The sequence below is a fragment of the Arvicola amphibius genome, chromosome 11 (genome assembly GCF_903992535.2).
Source record: "Arvicola amphibius chromosome 11, mArvAmp1.2, whole genome shotgun sequence".
Lineage (NCBI taxonomy): Eukaryota > Metazoa > Chordata > Mammalia > Rodentia > Cricetidae > Arvicola > Arvicola amphibius.
This window is the reverse complement of record NC_052057.2, coordinates 338,074-363,486: the sequence shown is the minus strand read 5'-3', so window position 1 is coordinate 363,486 and position 25,413 is coordinate 338,074. Positions and strand designations below refer to the sequence as shown.

The 25,413-nt window shown below is 38.5% G+C and overlaps 1 protein-coding gene across 3 annotated transcripts in view; it reads left to right on the top strand.

Moving 5' to 3' along the window:
• Lrba (LPS responsive beige-like anchor protein) overlaps positions 1-25,413 on the top strand; it is a 481,883-nt gene that overhangs the window by 408,524 nt on the left and 47,946 nt on the right. For all 3 annotated transcript variants that reach the window (XM_038347328.2, XM_038347329.2, XM_038347327.2), the window contains exons 48-49: positions 6,320-6,487; positions 24,769-24,858. In XM_038347328.2, coding sequence (XP_038203256.1) covers positions 6,320-6,487; positions 24,769-24,858 — 258 coding nt within the window. The remainder of the gene's footprint in view (positions 1-6,319; positions 6,488-24,768; positions 24,859-25,413) is intronic.

The window sequence follows — 25,413 nt, the reverse complement described above, 5'->3', positions numbered from 1 at the left end:
GAGAAATAGTTCATTTTTTCTATGACTTTTATTGTTTGAAAGCATTAATAATATAGTTACACATTTTTATTTTACTGTCATTAGATCTGTTTCAAAGGCATAAACTCCTAAAATTCACCAAAGTTACCAGATTTTGCCCAGATTCACAGCCAGCACCTCAGGAGTTAACATATCTATCTTGTTAGAGAGACAGGAAATCTGGCAACTATTGCAGGAACTGGACCTGGTGGTGCACACAAACAATTTGTCAGTCTTCTGAAAGCGAAGAGCCTTCCGCAAAGTGGCTGCGTTTGCTTTGTTTGAACAGGCTAAACTTTTCCTTTTTGGACTTTAAATCTTAGACGTGAAATGTGATCCACATATTCAATCAAAATCATTTAATTCAAAGCATATTTTGATTGGAACAAAGCTGACATGGAAAGAAACTTTAGAATAAAAAAGTTGAAAGGACTTTATATCATATATTTAGCAGGAAAATTTGAAACAGTTCTAATTAGGCTGAAAAAACCAGCTTTCTTCAATGTAAATTACAAAGGTCGTATATCAATGTTAAGGAAACATTACCACTAGTGTTTGAAATCCAGCACATGCAAACATAACAGGCCTGTTCCTTGTTCGTGTGTGTGTGTGTGTGTGTGTGTGTGTGTGTGTGTGTTTAGAGGCAGAAGGCTTTTTACATCTACTTCAAATGAAAAAAGTTTAAAAATCCAAGCTTATAACTTGATGTATCACCTTTTTTGAAACATATCACTACATAGACTCACTTGCATTGGACCTCTTAACTATAAGTTTTAAGTAAAATTTTATGAAATTGTTTTTTATTTTTTCATTAAAATGTGTCATATGCATCTTATAATTACGTATATAACAAGTTAGTACAATTAGTGAGTTTTATCTTTTTTTTTTGTTTTCCTTTATTTATTTATTTATTTATTTATTTATTGTGTATACAATATTCTGTCTGTGTGTATGCCTGCAGGCCAGAAGAGGGCACCAGACCCCATTACAGATGGTTGTGAGCCACCATGTGGTTGCTGGGAATTGAACTCAGGACCTCTGGAAGAGCAGGCAGTGCTCTTAACCTCTGAGCCATCTCTCCAGCCCCCCCCCCTTTTTTTTTTTTTTTTGGTTTTTCAAGACAGAGTTTCTCTGTGGCTTTGGAGCCTGTCCTGGAACTAGCTCTTGTAGACCAGGCTGGCCTTGAACTTACAGAGATCCATCTGCCTCTACCTCCCGAGTGCTGGGATCCACCACTGCCCGGCGAGTTTTATCTTTTTATTTGAAATTTGTAAGTGTGATATTTTGCATCATGGTTCTGAATCAGGCCTCTTGACAGCTGGGAATGGAAGTAGTGTAGGTGTGGAGAAGTGCGAGCCTGGGACTCATGGGCCTTGGGCCTTTTCTGTTTTCTCTTTATTATGTTAGCTGTTGACATCCTGGTTCTGAGAATCAAACTTACTAGTATATTAGATGATATTTGGTCATTTTATTTGATGTTCACAAAGTTACATCTGTGATAGCACTGAGTGGGAATATCATATTGATATTAACACAGATTAAGGATTTACAAGCATGGAAACCAGAGGTAACTGTCAGCCACAGCTCCTTTGTCATTAACAAGTATCTAGGATTTCTTTTGTCAATTAAAATTGACTCTCTTTTATTTTTACCTTATTTTCATGTTAATAAAACTTGAATTTTATAGGAGAGTGCTATAGTATTCCTAAAGCCTTTATTAATTAATAGAATTAGTGCTAAATATTATTATTATTATTATTATTACTTTCAAATAGATTAATACCTTGGAAAAAGTAAACTTTCTATATGTTAGCAAATCATTTGACCTCACTCTACCAAAGGAGAATAATTTTATTTAACATTTTATATCAATAAATAATTCATTTCGTTAATGAGTTGGTTTCAAGGAAATGGATTATGTTCTTTCTGTAAGATTTATTGTTGGACACATATTCATATTTACTATAATTATTCCTGACACAATCATTTATGAACAATTTATTGTTATTTTTATGATATATTAAAATTTTAATTTACTGAGATTTTTGTAAAAGAGCCAAGCAATTGAAAGTTCCTAATAAGTGTTTATATTTGGCATCTACGTTCTGTACTTTTTAGCATCTTGCAATTTTTTTGTCTCTGCCTAATAGATCCCATTAAGGAAACAGATATCAACCCCCAGACAGTTTGTCAAGACCAATATGAGTCCCCCTGGATTGGAGTGACAGTTTGTGCAAAGTTTCATGCGGTAGTCTTTGCATAATCTTATGTGATCCTTAACAATTGGACGCTAGTCACTGCTTTATTTTATAACTCAAGATGAGTTGAATATTACTATAGCTTGTTGGATATTTTCTTGGATTTTCTTTTTTACAAATGTTATTCAGAGCACACATTGGATATAAATGATGTCTTCAGCCTGTAGGCACTCGCCTACAATTGATTTGTTGGGTTGAAAGCAGCATGAAAAAAAATGTTACTATCCCCTAGCTGAAAACCTTCTTTAACTCCAGCCTTAATGAAGACTGTCTTAAAGGCTTTGAAAAACTCCAAATGCTTAGCATTCCACTGACATGGTATATATGGTGTGTGCGTGTGTGTGTGTGCGTGTGTGTGTGTGTGTGTGTGTGTATGCGCACACACGTGCATACACAAATACACTCACACTTTCTGAAAATGTGGGTCCACATAAATTTTATATAATGTAGTTTTTAAAACTGTATACAAAAGATTTTGAAGATTTTTAATAGGGAGTTTGTCCTTTATGCTTTTGAATCTCAAAGTTATAAGATACATATCCAAACTATTCCTCTTTGAATTATTTTCTTTGTCTTTATTGGCCTTCTGCTTATCCTCTCTTCTTCCTTCAAGTGTGTACTGTGTACACTTGTTTATCTGTGCACACTCTAGGTCAGGCAACTGTCCTTCAATGCTGTCAAAAGGAGGTTAAAGCCTTGAGCTGACTTGTACTGGAATGATTCCAAAACTTCTTAGAAACCTCTCAGATCTGTCACCCTTCTTCTGGATTCCATTTTAAAGTTTTCCTGTGGTACTTAAAAAAAATAACAAAAAAACTAATACAATTTTTAGGTTTTTTAAAAACTATGTGCTTATTCACTAATGTGTTTATCACCTCCTTGAATACATTTTGCCAGTAATTCTGCGAATTGCTGGTTGACCCCTTCAGGACTGATGTGCAGTACTGTGAAGGCTGAACCTTGGCATGTGAAGACTCTGCCTGTGTCTGCAGCATAGTAGGGGCACACAGTGCTGTTTCTTCAGTGTTTTTTGTTTAAAATTCTGAAGCACTATCAAGATATAAAGCCTAAAGCATTTAAATCAAACCAACTTCACCATTTCAAATGTGCATAAAGGAGTAATCAACCATTAGGAAACTCGCAGCTCTGATGACACATAAAACAAAATTGCACTATTTGTAGAGCTTTAATATTGAGAAACTTCATTTGCACTTCTTCATATTCTGAGCCTTGTAGAATTTTATAGTCTCAAATCACAATACCATGGACACTCAGGAGACTCCTGGCTGTTTCATCTTATTAAACAATTTTGAAATCATTAATTTTTAATTAGCTTAGATGCAGGGTTTTTTTTATTGTTTCAATAGTGGGTATATATGAACTAAACGTTTTTTATTTAAACTACTGGCGAGAGTATTATTTACATAAATAAGTACGTTCTTCCTCAGAATTCACGCTGTGAGCCTGCTTTGTGTAGTGATGCTGGCTTATAGACTCGCACATCCTCCACTTTAATCCTGCAGCAGGGTTTTCATCAGCTCATTACCTTACAGTTTGAACAACCAAAAAGGATGCACTCTTGAAGATACATGGAAGTCCTTCCTGATTGAAAGTTCTAATTAAGTGAATTGGAGAAAATTAACTGAAATTAGCTGTCAGAAAGTCACATTTAAATGAGTGATGAGCTAGTCTGGCAGTAAACATTTAAATGATATAAATTGCCATTTAAGTGTATGGTTTAATGTTTGTCATGCATTAATGTGACATGAGACTGCAGTGACAATCAAGCAGCTCGCTCTAATTTGAACATATTTAGGGCTTTTGTGTGGAGTGCACTGCACACAAATTAAGACAATTGCTGTTTTTATGTGTCACTTTAAGAATGCGCCCTCCCATCCCTCCCAGGGCCAAACTTAATGCGACTTATACTGGTAATTTAAATTTTTAGACTCATTTTAAATTTATGTAATTAAAGTAGGGATTTGTTTGATTATCAGAAACTCCCTTATTATGTCAAGTGTAATGTGAAGTTGTTCGTTACCGTGTCTCCGTGGAGGTAGCAAACACAACGGATTGGATACGAGGGTCTGAAACAGTATCTTTCACAGGAGATATCTTTAGGTCCCTTTCATTTTATGCATGCGTTAGAATGTGAGACTTGCCTAGTTGGTTCATAGAGATTTATTTAGAGAATAATATTTCATATTTGATAGTATTGCAAACCCAGGTTAAATGTTTTTTAGGAAAACATTGTATTTAGCTATAGACACCTTCCTTATTCACGGGCACAGTTTTCATAAGACATGTGCAAAGATGGTTCATACTTCACTGGTGTTTGCTTTAGTCAGTCCATTTGGAGGTAAGGATTAGAGGTCAGTGATGGAGCATGCACAGGATCCTGGGTTCAGCCTCCAGCATTAAAGAGAAAGCAGGTGTAGCCAACTGCACCTTGAAACATACAGCTATCTTATACTAATAACACACTGCCACGCAAGCACATCACAATCATACCGTTCAAATGCTAAAGCTAACTTCATTGACAATTTTTGCTAGATAGAATTTGGAATATTTTCAGTTATACTTCAGAGTTAACTTTATTAACTTTGTTAACTTTGAATAGTGATATTTGTTGGAAAACCTAAACCACTAAGTATTGAACTTTGATGCTGGAATAATTTTGAATAGTCTTACACAGTATAAATAGGAATCGCATCCTAAAACGTCTCTGGCCTTAGTATTCCTAGGTTTCCTCAGTTCAGCAAACATTTATACATATCAACTGTATTTGGCACAAAGTAATAGAAAATGGGAATATGATGATGAATAGGAAGTGAATCTTGTGCCCAGCATTTCAAGTGAATATTTGATCATGTTCATTAATTATTTATTGAGCACAGTTAATAACATAAAGTGTTTGGTTTAGTACTGATACATAGAATAAAAATCCAGCAGTTATAAGTCCTCACAAAATCTAATTTGCTATTATAAACACAATCAAAATACTAAATAATTTGGCTGCAGTTTCAGGAGATGACATGTTTTAATTTGAGAAAAATGTTAATATCCCAAGTTAATGGAAAATGTTTAGTATTTTTACATTTGCTTTCCCGAAGTTCTCCTTTACTCTATGACCTCCTTTCTTTGAAGCATGAATTGAGTGCCTGTCAAGCCTGATTTACAAGTACGACCCAGATAAGCCCAGCCCCCATCCTTACAGTGCCCGCAATGCAGTGGGAGAATGCCCAAGTGATGACTCCAGCCCAGGATGATGAGGACCAGAAAGTTTCTCACGTATACACAACAGAACAGATAGAAAACAGGATGATGTTGTTGTTGTTGTTGTTGTTGTTGTTTTACAGGACTGAGAATTGAATACCAGGCCTCAGAAGGACAAAGCACACAGTCTGCATTGAACTGTGTCTGAGCCACAGTGTTTGCTCTATCCTGTCCTTCTCATTGCGTTTTCTCTTCCCCTGCCCTTTCCACTTCCCCTCTTCTTCCTTTCCATCTGTGAGAGGGGTGTGTGTGTGTGTGTGTGTGTGTGTGTGTGTGTGTGTGTGTGGTGTAGGCCAGAGAGCAATATCGCATGTCTCCCCACCTTAGCTTTTAAGACAGGATCTCTTACTGAACCTGAAGATTTCATATTCAGTCTAGCTAGGCTGGCTTGCCAAGCACAGTCTTAATGCTCCTGTTTCTGCCCTCATCTCTGGTATTACTGGTGTGTATCACTAGATTGTGCTCAGGTAACTACTCCACTGACTGAGCCATCTCCTTTGCATTGCTTTGGTCTTTTTGTTTGTTTATTTTTAAGACTAGGTCTTACTATGTTACTCAGACTGGCTGCAAACTGTCCTTGCCTCAACTTCCCAAGCAGGATTATGAGTGCATGCCACCAAACCTGGGTTTTCTTTTTTGTTTTGCCTTTTTTGTTGTTGATGTTATTGTTGTTGAAGTAAGTTTAGTGTTACACTTTACTGTTGTTCTAAATATCTATGTTTTTAAATAGGATCCAGCAAAGTGATATGGGCTATTCTGTTTTTCAGGCCCTGGAGAGTGAATTTGTTTCCTGCCAGCTTCACCAGTGGATTGATCTTATTTTTGGCTATAAACAACAAGGGCCAGAGGCGGTGCGAGCCCTCAACGTATTCTATTACCTAACCTATGAAGGAGCAGTCAGCCTGAATTCAATAACAGACCCTGTGTTGAGAGAGGTAAGTCCTACTCAGAAGGAAACCCATTATCACAAGTCTGCCAGTTTCATAATATTGATCTCATTTCCCTATCCTCTAAGAAACTAATGGAGAAACTGAAGCAAAATGGTAGACGTAACGTGAGCCTGGAACTTTTTTTCCAGGTAGTATGACTTCATATAAAATGAGAGCTTTTATAGTTTGAACTTCATAAGGGAGCCTCAGTCAGATTTTTAATTTTTATGGATTTGGAAGCTACTCACATAGTTTGAAATATTAGGAAAATAGTCATTTTTCACTATATAATTGTGAGCATAAGTCAAAATGCAATAAAGCATGTTTCAATATATTTCATGAGTGCATGTACATCCATGTAGAAGTTAATAGTGGGATTGAAGTCTGAAATTCTACTGTCATTATTCAGTGATAAACAGTAATGAGGCTTGCTTTATCTCTGTCAAGTATTTTCTGGGGAAAAAAAAAAACCACTAAAGCAGGATTTTGCCAAATGCAGTGTTCACCCAAATTTCTGAAGAAAAGCTTGTTTTTTTACTGTTTCTAATCTAGTTATATACTCCCTACATGTATTAGCCTTCTGTGAAAAATCATATAATTGCACAGATACAACTACAGACATTGATAAGATTTTAAAACAAATGGATACTTAAGCCAGTACATTGATTAATAAGGCAGATGTCTCTTTTGAAGGGTGTATTTCTTAGAATGTGTAAGGTGTCCTGTTTTCATCACCACGACTTGGTCATTCCTCTGTAATTCCTAGTTATTTTGCCTAGTTATTGAAATTAATGAGCATATTATCACTGGACTTATATGCTAGGTAAATGTTAGTACGTAAACATACAAAGCACTGAATATTAGGGTTTTTTGCCCTAAATTTACATATTATTGAGTTTCTGTTTTTCATATTTTAATACCTATAGAGACAGGGAACTAGGTCAGTTAACTCTTAATGCTTTCACTCTCCCAGAGTCTGGGGCACATGCTCTGCCTCTGAGCTACTCTGCTGTGTGTGAATTTTACTCCAGCGCCCCTTACTTAGAGTAACTGTTTACTTTATGATTCAGAGCTTCACGGGACTCCATATGACACTGAATTCAAAGCAGCTTGCAAGTAATACTATTGAACAATGCATCATTTAATTCTAGACTAGACTAGCAATAGCCGGTATTCTCAGAATGCAGGGCTGCTTGACTCTAAGCCTGGAACCCATATGGTGGATAACAGAGAACCAACTCTCACAAGTTTTCCTCTAACCTCCACGAAACATGCATGTGCTCATTCACATGTGCACGCACACACACACACACAAACACACACGTAGATAAACTCTCTTTTTAGCAGTGTTTGTCATGTGCTACTTGACTGTTATGTGCCAGAGATTCTTCAACATTCAGCCTGTTTTCCTTTTTCATATTCCCTTGTAATAATCAATTTCCCTAAATCAGCTCATATCTGAATTTATACTCTAGAATTGACATTTAGATTTTTGGATTTTACTTAACCTACCATGTTCTTTACATTGCTGTGTATATCCTCTACAGTTTGAATTTTGAAATTCATGTAATTACTCTAAACATGTAAAGTGAGATACTTATTTTTAAAATCATCTCTCTGTGTCTGAGATGATGTCACTAGTTCTGCTTTTCATGTCATTAAACCTTATGCTTTAATTATGTCGCAAAGATGGCTCTTAACTCATGTCTGTCATAGCTAGCCAACTGACCATTTCCTCTTTATCTTACGCAGCGTGATTAGCTATTTTCATGTTGTGTTGACACCCTCCTCCCACACACCAATAATTTCCAAAGAAGCTTACCACACACACACACACACACACACACATACATATATACTACACACATGCATATATATATATTATATATATTTGCAGTTCTAGAGGGGTGTTAATATAATTCCTCATAATAATGTAAATACTTGTCTCATTACAATATCATGGCCTAGCCCACATGACCTCTTGTATGGCTGATGTGTCTGAGGCACTGAGTGTTTACGTAGGAACTAGCTGTGCCATGTTGACAACAGCATCTAGGAATGCCCTGTGTATCTTTGGTAGTGGCCATGTTTTGTAGGCTGCCTTTTTTTTTTCCCAACTCCAGTTCCCAAATAACCAACACAGAGACTTAATATTACTTATAAACGGTTGGCCATAGCTCAGGCTTGTTACTAGCTAGCACGTTTCCTGCCTACACTTTCCCATGTGGCCTGGTAACTTCTCTCAGTGCAGCTTGTTCATTGTGCTTTTCTCTGCATCTGCTTGCAGCCCCCAGACTACACCCTTCTTCCTCCCATCATTCTCCATTTGGCTCTCCTACATAACTTTATCCTGTTCGGCTATTGGCCCATCAGCTTCCTTATTAAACTAATTATAGTAACATATTTTCACACAGTGTAAAGAAATATTCCACAATGTTTTCTGACTGATGTCAGGATTTAAGATTAGAGAATGACACATTTGAAGTCTTAGATTGGATATTTTAATCTGGGCCTATGCCATTCAGACATTAGATAGATCATTGAATACAGTTGTGAGCGAAAGTATGTACTTTTACCTTAACAAAATAAACACATTTTAACTTCAAATGAAGAGTTTTATTGTGGTAAAATAATTGTATGTAAAACTTACCATTGTTGCCATTTTAAGTGTTTACTTCCATAATATGAAGAACACTCACATAGAACTGGGATTATAGCTCAGAGGCAGAGTGTGTGACTGTCATGTGCAAGGCTCTGGGCTCAATCTCCAGTGCAGAAAAAAAATCATATTGCTGTGCACACTATTCCCACTGCCCATGTGCACAAAAGTTTTATAGTTTCCCAAACTGAAACTACGTTTGCATTAAACAAACAATAACCATCTTCTTCTTGAACCCTGACAAGCATGATGCTGCATTCTCTTTATATGGATTTGATTGCTCTGGGTACCTTATATGAGCAAGAACCATAATATATGTGCCCCTTTGTGTCTGGCTTATTTTATTTAGTATGGCATCTTTAATTTTCATCCATCTTGTAGCTTATATAAGAATTTCCTTCCCTCTTTGGGCTGAATGCTTTCCCAGTGTATAAGCACACCATGTATTTGTTTATCCAGCACGCGTTCATAGGTTTTTAGGTTGTTCCTACACTGTGGGAACTAGGAGCTGTGGTATACAAGTATCCACCCAAGTCACTGCTTTCATTTCTTAAGCGTATATCCTAGGCTTTATGGTAGTTTCATGTTTAATTTTTTGTGAATCCACCATACCAAATAAAATTTCAATGCTTAGTTTTCATGACCATTATTTTCTAATGACAATTTTTAAAAGATTAGAATTCTTTTGCCCATTTTTCATAATCCAAGTATTTACCAAAAATCCCTTAACTGTATAGCTTTTTTATCATCACTCATCTCCCGTAGTTATTTTTTTTTTATTTATTTTTTTTTTGGTTTTTTCGAGACAGGGTTTCCCTGTAGTTTCTAGAGCCTGTCCTGGAACTAGCTCCTGTAGACCAGGCTGGCCTCGAACTCAGAGATCCGCCTGCCTCTGCCTCCCGAGTGCTGGGATTAATCCCGTAGTTATTTTTATATTATACACATATGTTAGACCTGTGTATTAGATTTTATACTCATTAAGTAAACATGGCTTGTGATTCCCTAAGGCTTGGTAGTTGCATGATATTCTCAAAATAATAATAATATATCTTTTTGTTACTGAACATTATAAGTATACACAATTTATATAAAACCTCTCCAGGTCTGAGGGAAAATTTTTAACAACTTTATTGAGATATAATTTACAAATGATATAATTTGCTTGTTGGCAGTATGCAATACAATTTAGTAAGTTCATAACATAAGCACAACCACCGTCTACTTTAAGAACAGTTTTTGTCACTACAAAAGAAATCTTTGTGCCCATTTGCTGTCTATCTAAGGAAACTTTTTATATGAGTAAATGTCTGACCATGTTTCATTGGAAAAATCCAAGAGGAGGCAAGCGTGTCTCTAAGAAAGGGGAAAGGAACAAACTCTAGAATACAGAGATAAGTACTGAAGGGAGGGAATGGTGCTGCCTCAGCTGCGGATGGCGCATGTTAGTATTGTGCAGAGCCGTATGTAGTCAGCTCGTATGTGCAAAGAGGGATGGCTTCAAGGTTCACTTTATGTATTCATATGAAGGATAGGGCGAGCTTTCCAGGAATGTCTGGCATAGTGGCGGGTGGTTATTTCCTTTCCACGTGTTTTTCTGTTTTAAATGGCAGCTAACGCACATGAATCTCAGATTCTAATCCTACTTACAGAAATGAACTCAACAGTACAGACTACAATTTCTGGTGTGTGTGCTATGAAGAGAACAGCAATGGCTGAAGAGAATAGGGTGATGGGAAGGATTTCAGAGAGGGGACTTACACACTGCCTGTGTTCATAATCTGTTTCCTGCAAATCAGATACCCAGGGTGCAGCTCCCACGCCCATAGCCAGACACACCAGTGAGCCCCATGCCAGGTTAGCCTCCAAGCCAAGTTTTGATGAGGACCCTGCCAGTTGTACAGGCCACACCTGTCTTCTGAATTGTGTTTAATGAGGGCTTTCCCTTCCCCAACGATACTGTATTTGCATAATTCACTTGACTTACCTTGAAGGTCTCTATGAAGACAGCAAGCACAAAAATTCATTTTTACACCAGATCACTCTTTCAGCAACTGTACTTGTACTTCCTTTTGTTCACTGCTATCTACTCAGTTTGGTTTTGAGCCTTTTCCTGTGCACATGGTCACACATAGGCAAGGTGTATCCACAGAAGGCATGTGTCTGCTTGCTGCTTGCCAAAGCTCAGTTCTTCCGTAGAAAGCTGCCATTCCAAAGACAATGGTATATATATACATATATATGTATGTATATGTATATATATGCTATATCTATATGCATATATATAGCATAGGAAGTGATCATAAAAACAGTCTGTCTATATAAAGAGTTCTAAGTGATAGAAATGATAACCATAAGGAGAGGAAGAGTAATCAGTGGAACAGCCTGTGGCACATTAAACTTTTACGTTGTTTTTAATTTTTAGAAAACAGCTGTGTTATCAATAGAGAAGTCTTCATTTACATACACCACACTCCAGAAAGGAGGGTTTTTCAGTCACATATGCTAATCTGTTTTCAAATGTTTTGCCCCAGCTGAAGTGTGAGTTGTTCTCTTTAGCTCACTCCGTGCGCTCCTTTCTTGTTACTACTTGTTCTGGGTCCATATTCAGCCCACTCTATTTTCACAGCTCCATGCATGTGTTCCTTTATAGACAAGAGGCAAGGAAGTGAAAGTAGTCACTTTATTGTTACTAATTTTGCTGAATTTGGTTTGTGTCAATCAGTTCTCTTTCTTCCAACACTGTCTTATCAAGGTTTCCAAAGGAGAGAACCCAGGACCTGTGATTGTGAGCAAAAGTGAATATTCCTATTTTATAAAATGTAACTGTTGTTAGAATATTTATTTTTCAAAATTGCTTGACTTTTTTGAAAGTTATAATATACCTCTTTTCCCATTTCTTTGCAATATTTATAATTGTATTTGTAGGCATCATTTTCCTATTTAAACCTTTATTCCATACCTTTACTTATCTAGAATTCACCTATTAATTCACATATAATTTGAGTTTACTCCATCCCAAGATGGAAAACTCAATGTCTAGTACTTAATGCCTTAGGAGACAGTTCATTTAGCAGTTGAGAAAACTTTTAAAACCCTGAAGGACCACTCAGATGGCTCAGTGGGTAAGAGTGCTTGCCACCGAACCTGATGACCTGACTTCATCTGCAGAACCTACATAAACAAAGCTGTGTTTTTGTTTTTGCTTTGTAAGAAATATTTCTGTTCAGGGTAAGGCTGTAACTCACTTGACTGGCAGGTCTGAGGCCCTGGCTTTTATCCTCAGCGCCACACGTAAAGCTGGGAGCGTTTCTGTTATTTGCTCTACTTAGCCCTAAACTGAAGAAGCCTTCACTATTCTTTCTGAGCATCTGTGCTCTTCTGTGCTGCTCTGCTCCTCTTAAACTGTTGGTTCTCAGTTTTGGGGACTGTGTCTAGATGCCTGCGTGGTTTGCTCCCCTCCTGTTCTGTCTTACTGTTTCTCTCATAAAACACAAGATTTGATAAAACTGAATTAAAAATAAATAAGTTTACTTGACAGAAAACATGAACTGTAGTAGTCAAAACGGCATATCTAGTAAAGAAAGCAAAGGTCAGTGAAACCAAATAAGGCTTCCAGAAATGGACATTGCACACTCGGAAGATGTGATACAAGTGGTTGTTTAAATCACACGCAAAGGGTGAGTCTAGTCAGTGTGTAATGTCAGGGCAGCTGTCTAATTATTAAGAACATAAATTAATATGATCCCATGCTCACCTCCTAGTGACAGAAGTTCCGAGTGTATTACATATACTTATTTGAGATAACGGGTATCTAGGTATAAAATGTTAGCAGGTAACAGAGGTAAGAAGCTTCATAACCTTAGGATGAGGAAGGAGGCATTAGACATTGGAAGTCTAACGTCAAAGCTAAAAATCACAGAAATTGGCATGCTCCTCGCATGAGAACTGAAGTTTCTGTATATAAAGAAAAGGTTAAGGACAGATTGTGCACAAATGACAAAGGAGAAAATGTGGAAAATAGTCATACTAATATCTGAAAACTTTTAATTTAAAAATAGTGGCTTTTTTGCCTACTGGGTTACTGAATATTAAAAAATAATTGAAAACCTCTGATATTGAGACTATGATAAAATAGATAAATTCATATATTTGTGAGGACACAAATCTTTCTTACCTGCTTAGAAGTGTTCACTGGGGATGTGTGCAATATGGGAATGTGTATAGTAACTTCAGGGTAGTCTATGGTTGCTTTCCAGATTGGGCTATTTCTACCCATTCTTTGTGACCAGGATATGGTACTATGCTAAGCTACCTTTACATCAATATTGGGGGAAAATATGTTCTTCTTCTTCCTGACTCAAATAAAATCAGCTCACTTTTAATAGCAGTTTTGGGGTTTTTTTCATTATTTAATCCCTGGACAGGATATTAAAAATATAATTAAAGCAGTTTATTTCTTTATATATCCTATGGTATTTGACAGGGAAAAAGAGAATAGTTTTCTACTTTTAGGAAAATTTAGATGCATTGCTGGTAATTATCATCCTTGTTGTGATTATGTAAAGGTGAGACTGCTTTTGGACTAGGCTTCATGAATTCGAAATCCCAGGTCCATTACTCTGGGAGGAAGAGGGTTTAAAGTGTATGTATATATGTGTGTGTTTGTATATCTATGTGCTTGTGTGCATAAAAATTTACACAAAGACATTTAGAAATGTATGTTTCAAAGCAATAAACTATTAAACATTTTAAAGAATTCAGCAGTGCAAAATATGGGATGGAAAGCTTCTGCCCCCAATCTGGGCTCTGCTAACCAGTGCTATCCTCACACTGCCTAGAGTTGCCCTATTGGAGATGATTTATTTGTTTACAGATCTTTTCTTATGTCTTCTCAAAGAGCCCTTTCCAATAAGTCTGATGTCAGGAACTAGGATTGGATAAGAGGGAATGAGACGGATCTAGGTAGATCCTGGCCATGTGTGGAGGCCATTGTGGACTGTGGCAGAGGAACAGCGTTAGTGTGATCAGAATTATTTGCTTTTCCACTTTACAGTTTGCTGTGTGCACTCGCTACATTTCTTATGGAAGTGCTATTTTCTCTTTTACTTTTCAAGCAAAGACAGTGTCCCTTTATATGCGTTCAGAAATTAAAATTGATTTTCTTTTGAAAATAAATCTCAGTTCTATCTACTGAAATAAAGAAGAGGAGGGAGCCAAGATATTACTCAATTTAAAGAATTATCTCCAGTGGGTCTCGTAGTGTGAAAGTCAAGCCTGAACACTCCCTGAGTCATGTTTCATGTCAGTGGTTGCTCTGGCCTCTTCCAGACTTATCCTTCCAGGGGCTGTTTTAGCAACTCATAATCACTCTGAGAAGTTCTGTTTTCCTAAAGAAGCAGCAGCCGTGTTTAAGTTTACATGACCCCGGTTTCATGACAGTGGTAGCAAATCAGATATCTTATCCAAGGAAAAGCATTTTTGGCTTAGAATTCCATGACTCTCATGGTGGGAGTCAGCCTCAGCTCAGCTCAGCACTGCTGCAGAACACTGGCTGTGAATCTTTCAGAAAGCATAAACACAATTGGTATTTATAGCATTGTTAACATTTGTTGAATAAGTTCTGGGAGTGATCTGTAAGCCCATCTTCAGCAGGTGGGGCAGGAATCTTTGTTGTGATTGCAGTGAGATTTAAGGCCAGGACGGCAGGATTACAGTGGTTGCAGCAATATTGTAAATCAGGAGCATTGGACGCCCTAAGTTGCAGTTTCATGCAACCACAACTCACATCGCTGCAGAACGGGTCCTGAGGCATCACTAGCCAGAGTGTGCTGCACAGATGGCATATTTGACACAGTGCAGGGCAGAAACAGTACAAGGAAAAGCCAAATAAACGGCCAGGATTAGTCAAATTTTAATTGAAAATCTACATTCAAAAACAATGAAATTTTGCCAGACTTCCTTGTACATCAAAAGCACAATAATAGACAAAATTCCCCTCGGTTGACTAAATGAGCATCAAAGTTGTCATTGCTGCTCAGCTTTGTGTGAGCTTCAGCCCGTCCGTTAAGTGGTAAATAAGTAGCTGGATTATGTAGTAGACATTGTAAGGCAAAGGACGCATGTTTTCATGTTCTGTTTTGATCTTTAATCCTTGTCAGTGTCTCAGGAACCCTGAGCTTGTTTCTGCCCTGCCTCGTTTCCTTCAGGCCATCCCTACTTTACACTGTTACTCAGCTTTATTCACTAAAGGAAAAATTTTTAGAATGATGATTTAAAAAGGTGACACAAACCTGAAAAAAATAAAATTATTTTAGTTTCTCACTAAAGGAAAACTTTTTAGAATGATGATTTAAAAAGGTGACACAAACTTGAAAAAAATAAAATTATTTGACAGTATGATATATTTTTAATAGTCTTATTTAATTTCTAGTAAGATGGGGGAGGTTTATTTAGAATAAAAGAAACCAATGAAATCCCCAGTATAGGGGAAACACTCGACTCAAGGACACATTTTTATAATATTCAGTAAAGTATATTATACCTAAGTTTGTTGTCCTACCTCTCTGCCTCTGCTATTACTGTGTGTGCAGAGGGCGTCCTTCGGGTTTTAAGTTAGGTAGCATGCAGTCAAATTCCTCAGTGAATCTTAGTATTTGACACAGTGGATGCTCACAGATATTTAGGGGCAAATAGCTGTCTCGGTCCCCACGTCTCCGTGTTGGTCTGTCACTTGTTGGGTACAGAGGAATAACACACCCTCCAAATGCAGTCGTTAGCTCCACTCTGATGCCTTATTATTTGTTAAGAACTTGCAGCTTGCTGTTGGCCTTGGTTACTTCTTTGACAACATTCCTAAGCAGGCAGGCGACTTTATCTCCTGGCTCCCAGTAGCCAGATGGAGGTGTTTAGAGTGAGCACATCAGCGTTCTCGTCAGAGATACTGTTTGAAATTATCCATGAGCACAGGGCCGCTGAGCGTTACTGAGTGACATTTGTTTCTCTTGGTTGTATCTGCCCCGACTAGCTGGTTTCTTTCAGATTGGCAGCTGGGATTATGCTATAGTCGATGGACAGCTGCAGGAACTGAGACAACTAAGTCTGGTCCTCAGCTGAGTGTGCTCGGAATGTATGGGCCCAGTTCTGAGGCATTAGTAGGACAATCAGTATGTCTCCCTCTACAGCATCATTTGAGCAGAACTGTTGGCAAAATAATTTTATCCTCCTAACCATCCTCTAGCCAATCTTCTCATTGTGTTCTCAGTTTTAACCAAGTTTCATTTTATTTAGCCTGCTGCTGTTTTGGGCTTTATAGCATTATACATGTGTATATACTCCTCCAGCTTACCTGATAAATTTTTAGTATTGTTTGGATGTTTATGTTAAAATGTATCATGCTTCTTAAATATTAATATTTAATTAATCTTAAATAATACTAAAATCTTAAGAAAAGTATGACTTCCTTGTCATCAAAAGAAATAAGTTTTTGACTGACCCTGTCAACTGAGATTCTTGGGCTGTTAAAATATATTTCTGACTGTTACATTAATGAATAAATTAAGGTTCATAAAAATATCTCAAACAATGTATTCCTTTCTTTTGATTTCTTAGACCGTTTCAAACTTATTTGTTACTTCAAAAATAAGCTATCTTTGTATATGTTAACTTGTTCTCTTGGTTAAATTGAAAAGCTTAGTTCAGAGACTGAGATAGTCTTAAGCAAGAGCCAAATGCATTGTTACTAAGTTAAAACATTCCCCATCTTTCTTGTCTCTTACTGTATGTGTATGCACACACACACACACACACACACACACACACACACACCTGCTTTATATATAGCTATAAAATCACTCAAGTATGCAGTAGTTGGCACAGACACAATATGAGTGGGCAGCTTGTTAAACATGGATTCATCACATGTCCATTTGGAGATCCATTAGTAAGATCTCCAGGTACTCTTTGAGATGCTGTTTATAAAATATAAATATGTGACTTCACTGGAATATTTCAAGGTGTATTTCATGATCTTTTTATTATTGTATATTTCAACATCTGAAATGTTGCTTGGTGGGTTCAGGTTTTATTACAGAAAGTAAAACAAACTATTTACATAAATAATTGGGAATTGATAAACAAGAATATTATATAATAACCCAAACTTTTAACAGAAATGTTTAGCCGATTGTTTTGCTCATTACCGAGCTGCTCTGCACTGGTGATAGTGCGTCTTTCAGCTGTGTCTCTGCTCAATTAAGGTGATGTGTATGGCCATTCACTCAGTAAATATTTATTGCACACCTACTATACGCAAACCCCAGAAACACAGAAATACTTGGCAGTCTGTATTCTTAAAAAGATTTAAGGTGTAAACATTGAGACAGAAAAATTTAACAATCATTCAATAATTAGTGCATTAGATAAATATGTGGTAAGCAAGGTTAGTTATATTGCCCGCAGAGCAACCAGACAGGAGCACTTCTCTTAATGGTGGGAAGGTTCTGAGCGCTTATAATATCTCACTTACTTCCCAGAGCATCTCAATAAAGTACCCAGAACTGTTATTTTAGGGATTTGATGAGGAAATTAAGACACCAAAGGTTGAAAACCCCCTACGTCCCTCAGCTAATACACGAATGCTGAGATTTGAGCCTATCTGATTACAAGTTCTGCGCGTCTGGCCCTCAAGTCTGCCATTACTTAGTGATCAGGAATGTACACAGGAGGATTTCAGTTAGGAAGTCACGTTATCAAAGTTGCCACTTTAAAACTAAATATCTTGCAAGTTAAGATGTATTCAACCTCTCAGAAAAAATGAGGGTTCATTTTTAGTATGGTCTTAAATTAAGGGTAAAAATTTAAATTTCTAACAGACAAGAATATTGTCTTTACCTAGCCTAACTCTGTTTGAGATAATCTCAGGCCAAAGATGTTATTTTCATTGAAACTGGCTAACTGGTAAATTGAGATTCTTTGCCCCATATCAAAATAAAAATTTTACATAACAGATTTTAAGAAAACATCCTTGAAAGTAAAGCTCTGCAGTTGTGAAAGTGATTTCACTAAAATCAGGTTAGGCATTTGATATTATTAAGCTACCCTGTTACCAACTCACACTGTTGAACATCTCTATATGTCTTATGGTTTCTACTCTCAGTTCCAGTCCCCACATCCCCTACATTGTCTGTTGCTCCATCCTGAAGGCTGCATAGAAACATGAAAGAGAAGTGTAAACAGACTTACCCTAGGGGCCTTTTCAGATCACACAGTATTCCTCCATGAATTCTCACTGTACCTTAGCAGGAGCTGCTGTAGTGAGAACTGGAGTATTGTCAGTTTCAGCACTGCCCAGGGAGACCGTTTGGTCTCCATGGTAGCAGACATGCGTCTTTACTTAATGCTCCCCATCTTCTGCCATGCTTCTGTGTTGCCCTCATCAGGCATAATCCTCAGGGCTGGGAGATGGCTCAGTGTTTAAGAGCATATGTTTTTCTGGAAGACTAGGGTTCAGTTCTCACAACTGACCTCTGAGAGAGAGAACGTGTTTACACGCCAGGAGCTATGGCAGTCTTCTGTAATCCCAGCACTTCAAGGCAGAAACCAGAAGATCCAGATCTGGAGGGCAACCTAGACTGCCTTTTGAGACCATCTTTTAAAAACAAAACAAAATGAAAACCTTCCAGAATGTTTAAAAGAAAAAAATTGAAACTTTCGAAAGTTATCTCACCAGCCATATCTTTTTCCAGTTTTGTTCTCCAGCTGTGTACGGAAGGTGCTAGGCGTATTCCTGGAGCCTTATGCATGCTAAGCATGTGTCTTAGGGTTTCTGTTGCTGTGAAAGACACCATGACCACAGCAACTCTTATAAAGAAAACATTTCATTGGGGTGGCTCGCTCACAGTTTCAGAGATTCAGTTCCTTATCATCACGGTGTGGAGCACAATAGCATGTAGGAGAAATGGCTGATAGTGCTACATCTTGCAGACAACAGGAAGTTGACTGACAGTCACAATGAAGGAAGCGTGAGCAAAAGAGACCTCAAAGTCCCCTTTACAGTGATGTACTTCCTCCAACAAGGCCACACTTCTAATACTGCTACTCCCTTTGGGGCCATTTTCTTTCAAATCACCACATTCCACCTATTGGCTCCAAAAGCTTATAGCCATATATATCATAATGGAAAAAAATGCATCTAGTCCAACTTCAGAATTCCCCATAGTCAATCACAGTCTCAACAATGTTTTAAAGTTCAAAGGCTCTTCTGAGGTTGATGTAATCTCTTAACTGTATTGCCTGTAAAAATCAAAATAAAAAAGCAGATTACATACTTCCAACATATAATGGCATAGGACATACATTACCATTCCAGAATTCAGGGAAGGGAGCATAGTGAGGAAATCCTGTACCAAAGCAAAACCAAAAACCAGCTAAGCAAACTCCAAAGTCTGCATCTACATGTCTGCTGTCAAAATGTTCTTCAGATCTCCAACTCCTTTTACTGTTATTGACTGCAACACACTTCTTTCTCTTGGGCTGGTTCCACTCCCAGTTACCAGCTCTCCTCAGCATCTCTAACAGTGGGTTCTCCATGGCAGTCAGGCTTCAACTTCACAGCTTCACTCAACGACCTCTCTACTCTGCCTCCAATCAGGAACACACCAGAGACATGCCTGGCTTCAGCAGCTTTATTCCGTAACTCCTTTCTTCCATACTAACTCTAAGCCCAGATCCATGTGGCCAAAACTGACAAGTTCTGTTGCTTGCTAGGACTGAGAAATCCTCCCCCCCCCCCATTCATTTACATCTTCACCAGCTTTCTGTCCTTCATTGCATAAGCTTGGTTGTCCTGAAACTTTCTCCACAGACCAGGCTGGCCTCAAACTCAGAGGTCAGCCAGCATCTGCCTTCCCAGTTTTGGTGTTAAAGGTGTATCCCACCACACCCACCTCTAAGCTTTTCTTTAATTATTTTTCACAAGTTGGAAATTTAGCTAGGTGGGATCTAGCCCTGAGGGCACCACTCCCTTTATTCCATTTCTTAATCTGTTTATCTCCATGAATACAGAATTTAGCCCTATTTCATTTCCTTGTGCTCTTTTTCCCCTTAAAATTTACATTATATATTTCACCTACTCAGCTTGCTCCTTCTCATTATAAATCTTCATTAGTGTTACCATTAAAAACCACACAACAGAGCCGATACAAGGCTGTTTTGAGATTTCCTCTGTCAGCAGAATTAATCTAAACTTCTTCACTTTAGCCTCTTTGGACAAGGGCAAAAGGCATCCATTTTTTTTTTCACCAAAATATCACAAGCACTATCTCTAGATAACTTACTAAAATTCTTCTCCTCTGAAACCTCTTGACGGCGTAGCCTCCAGAGTTCAACACCACTGTCTTCCATGCACCGGCCCATGAAACGGTGCTTAAAGCATCCCACTGCTTTCCTAACCCAAAGTACCAAAGTCCAAATTCCTCCAAACACACACATGGTCAGGTCTATCACAGCAATACCCCAGTCCCTGGTACCAACTTCTGTCTTAGGGTTTCTATTGCTGTGAAGAGACACCATGACCACAGCAACTCTTATAAGGAAAACATTTCATTGGGATGGCTCATTTTCAGTTTCAGGCACTTTATCACAGGGGCAGGAAAAGCAGCTATGACAATGGCTAATAATGCTATAACCACAGACCACATGCTAAATCACCATGACTCAATACCACATACATCTTTACTACAGACAGAATTTCATGTTTCCGTCTTAATACAACACATACTGTCTTTCCCTTGATGCTGTTTTGAAGTAGAGGAGATGGAGTCTGGGGGTATAGTTGAGGGGTAGAACACATGATGTGGTGGTATGGAAGAAAATGGCTCCCAAAGGGATGGTACTATTAGGAGGTGTGGCCTTGTTGGAGGAAGCGTGTCGCTGTGGAGATGGGCTTTAAGGTCTCTTTTGCTCAAGCTTTCCTCAGTGTGACTCTCAGTTGATTTCCTGTTGCCTGCAAGACAGCAAAACTAAAGCAGGTGACTTGATTTTCTCTTTGGGATGAATGACGCCCAAACCAGCACCCCCATCTCTCCTCTCAGAATCAGGAGTGGGCTTTTTTTTGCATATTGGACTGCATATTTCATAATTTTAGCATAAAGTTACTATCTTTCGCCTGTCAGACTGGTTCTATTCAACAGAAACCCTACTTCTGTTCATTGCTTTCCTATTAGCAGAAACTGTGAGCTCAAACAAAAAGAGAGTAAAGTTGTTTTGTCCTTTTGCTTCATTGCTCAAAGTCACCTGTCTCTACAACCTATTGATTTTTAAGTTGTAATTTTCATGCTCATTCCTTTCTGTCACATAACTTCAGGATTAAGGTGCTCACCTCAGCTTTCTGATGGCTTTCTAAACCTCTGAAGAGATGGCTCTCTCTGTTGTCACTTAGCCCAAAACTACACTTCAAAATCCAAGCTACATTTTAGTGTTCTAGAATGCGAACCACCAATTATGGGCCTTTTGCCCAAAGTCAGAGCACTGAAACAATATGCCCTGTGACACACACACGCAGAGACACACAGACACACAGAGACACACACAATACACACAGACACACAGAGACACAGACACACACAGACACACCCAATACATACCCACAGACACACACAATACAGACACACAGACGACACACACACAGACACACACATACAGACACACATACACACAATACACACACAGACACAGACACACACAATACACACAGACAGACAGATATGCACACAGATACACAGACATACACATACACACATATGCACATAGACACAGACAGACACACACAGACAGACACACAAACACATACACACAGACACACACAGTACACACACAGACACACATAGACACACACGGGATTTTTTTTTGCAATTTTTTTCTTTCTTTGATTATTTGACAATGAGGTTTTTTAGTGTGAACTTTGTAGGTGACCGGGTCCTGTCAAAATGTTAAAAGGTTGGACACACAAAAACCAGCCCTTGCCTCATTATGCTGTCCTATTACTGTAACTAAACACACTTTGTTCATTGAAATGATGGTGATGACGTAATAAAGGTAATTTATATATTTTATACTTACCTTTCATCTGCAAGCTTGTGTTTTTCTTGTTCTCAGCCTCATCTCTAACACCTTACCGCGACAGGAGCACTAAAGGATTGACTGGTCGGCCTAGAAGGGAAAGCTGCTTAGGTGCAAATCTTGACTGTACCATAGGCAAGATATTCAGGATCTCTTTCTCCTTCTTACCTATAAAATGAACACAATAATGTTATGATAAAATTTGAAGTGACTTAAACAAGTTCCTTGGGAAAGTGAATTCCAAATAAGTAGTTGTTAGCTGCCCTCAGGGACTGTTGGTTGACTCCGTATTGAGGATCTAATTTATGCAAAACACTTTGCATTGGTGTTTATAGAAACATCACTTAACCTGTTATTGTTAGTTTATAAGTAAGAATACAAACTTATCTTAGAAAACAGCATTAGATCACATAGTTTGTGGATGCTGTGAGTGCAAAATTTGATCACTGCGCACGCTGTCTTTGCCTCTCCACTTAGCTCTCACAAACGTCTTTCAAGTTTTTTTATCCTTTGCAGGTTTTAAAGCTTGCCTTCACACACTACAGATTATTCAGCTTTCCAACTACATTCACCCTTATTCCTATGCAAGGAATAGATTCTTTTATTTATTTCTTATTTTACATATATTTGTATTTGCCGAATGTATGTCTGTGTGAGTACGTCAGATCCCCTGGAACTTGAATTGCAGACAGTTTTGATCTGCCATATAGGTCCTGAGAATGGAACCCAGGTCCTTTGGAAGAGCAACCAATGTTCTTAACCTGTGAGCCATCTTTCCAGTCCAAGAATACTTTTTGTTTTGTTTTGTTTTTTTCGAGACAGGGTTTCTCTGTAGCTTTGGAGCCTGTCTTGGAACTAGCTCTTGTAGACCAGGCTGGTCTCGAACTCACAGAGATCCGCCTGCCTCTGCCTCCCGAGTGCTGGGATTAAAGGCGCGCGCCACCGCCGCCTGACTCCAAGAATACATTCTTTTTTTTTTTTTTTTTTTTTTAGATTTATTTATTTATTATGTATACAACATTCTGCCTTGATGTATGCCCGCACACCAGAGGAGGGCGCCAGATCTCAGTTCAGATGGTTGTGAGCCACCATGTGGTTGCTGGGAATTGAACTCAGGACCTCTGGAAGAGCAACCAGTGCTCTTAACCTCTGAGCCATCTCTCCAGCCCCCAAGAATACATTCTTAAAGGGAAGAGACAGTAAGACCTATGCCGAAGTCAGATGTGTGGACCTTGTTGGAAGGAAGTAAGACGGGAAGGGGAGACAGAACTAATGAAACTATGTATTTTTGCATTTCCTGATTACTGAGTGCATAAATAAATAAATGCTTTCATTTTTCTACAAGGTCCTTGCAAAGACCATTAGCGTTCTCCACAGCATATTAAGGTTTGAAATTAATATTGGACAATGGTTGTATTTCCTTGTTTATGATCTGTCAAGTGCCTTACAGCACGAAGGTTCTTTAGAGCATAGAGAAATTGAAATCCTACTCTCTTAGGGATTACAGTTACAACATCTACAAGGTGAACATATATTTTCTTATGGATTTGAGGGATTTTTCTCTATTTTTTGGTCTTGGAGTTAAGATTGGACAACTTTGCTGGTATTCAAGGGTCCTGTATATTTTGGCTTCCTGTCCCATCACAAGTCCTTGAGCATTATTCAAGCATTCAGGTTAGAGATCCAGGGCAGATACACAGGGCCTCCTTTCATGGGCACTGTTTATTCATGGAAGGAGACAGACATAAACAAGAAACAAAGCCACTAGATAACTGTGGGCAGGAGTCTTCTACGTTGAGGGGCTTGGGAAGTGGTCATCTATGCCAAGTGGACAAATAAGAACTAAGTGTATGTTTTACAACACACACACACACACATATGTGCACATATGCACACACACACACACACACACACACACACATACACACACACCTTCCCAAAAGGGCACATACACATGCTGTTCTGCTTAACTGGTCCTAGCTACACTATCTCATGCTGGGACACAGCATATGGCTTTTACCCTGTTACTTAGCCCCCGAGGTTCAAAGAGACTGTCAACAATAATGACCTTCCTGTGGCAAAGGTAATGCGGTGTCAAGCCATTTTCAGAGGTTCTGTGTTAGGTTTGCTGTTTTCACCCTGCTCTCCACTGCCAGGATGGAATGGAGACGAGAATCAAAGCAGCAGCACTTTCTAGCTACCTGTAAAGGAGCAGCTGCTCCTCGTTCCACGTGATAGGAGTAGAAAATGAAAAGCAGGAAGGGATACTTTGTTATTGTGATAGCTTTTCTCCACCTCATGTCTCTGAGCGTTGTAGAAACTCCCACTGTACTGCAGGGTGACCTCGCCCTCAGGGCCCTGGCCAGGTGCCTAGGTGCCCTGCGGGAACAAGGGGTTAATTTTTCAACATGACACTAGAAGCAAGTATAGAGTAACATTTGGGGTGAGACTGTTGTCCTTCTGCTCATAATTAGCTCCTCCTAACCCTCAGACTTTTCTGTGCCCCTTTCAGGCCGTTGAAGCTCAAATCCGAAGTTTTGGACAGACACCATCTCAACTGCTCATAGAGCCCCACCCTCCCCGAGGCTCGGCCATGCAAGCGGTGAGTGCCATTTCCACTCTTCTCTGGCCTCTTCAGCTCACCCCTGCTATCCACACCAGGCTCTCACCGTGTATGAGATTCCCTACCACACCTACATAGTGTCAGCCTGCTTACAACCAGCCAACACCATCATGTTCTCCCCTGGAGTCTTGAGAAAGTAAATAGTCTTTACTGCTCCTATTTCATCAGCTCATGGTTCCTGCTGCAGGACCACAATCTCTTCATTGTAGAATAAAGAACTCCATGTATAAAATCTTAACTTTTTTCTAGTTTGATCCTGTTTCTTGATTTGTTTTGCTATTTTGGGTTTTTTTTGTTGTTGTTTGGTTTTGGTTTTGGTTTTTGAGACAGGGTTTCTCAGTAGCTTTGGAGCCTGTTCTGAAACTCACTCTGTGCTGGCCTCAAACTCGCAGAGATCTGCCTGTCTTGGCATGAGCCACCACCACCCAGTTATTGTGTTTATTATAAACACCCACTGTATTTTCTGTTTCCGGAATTTTAAAATTATTCTTATGTGTAGGTTCACTAACAGTCAGAACCCAGAGGGGAAGGAAT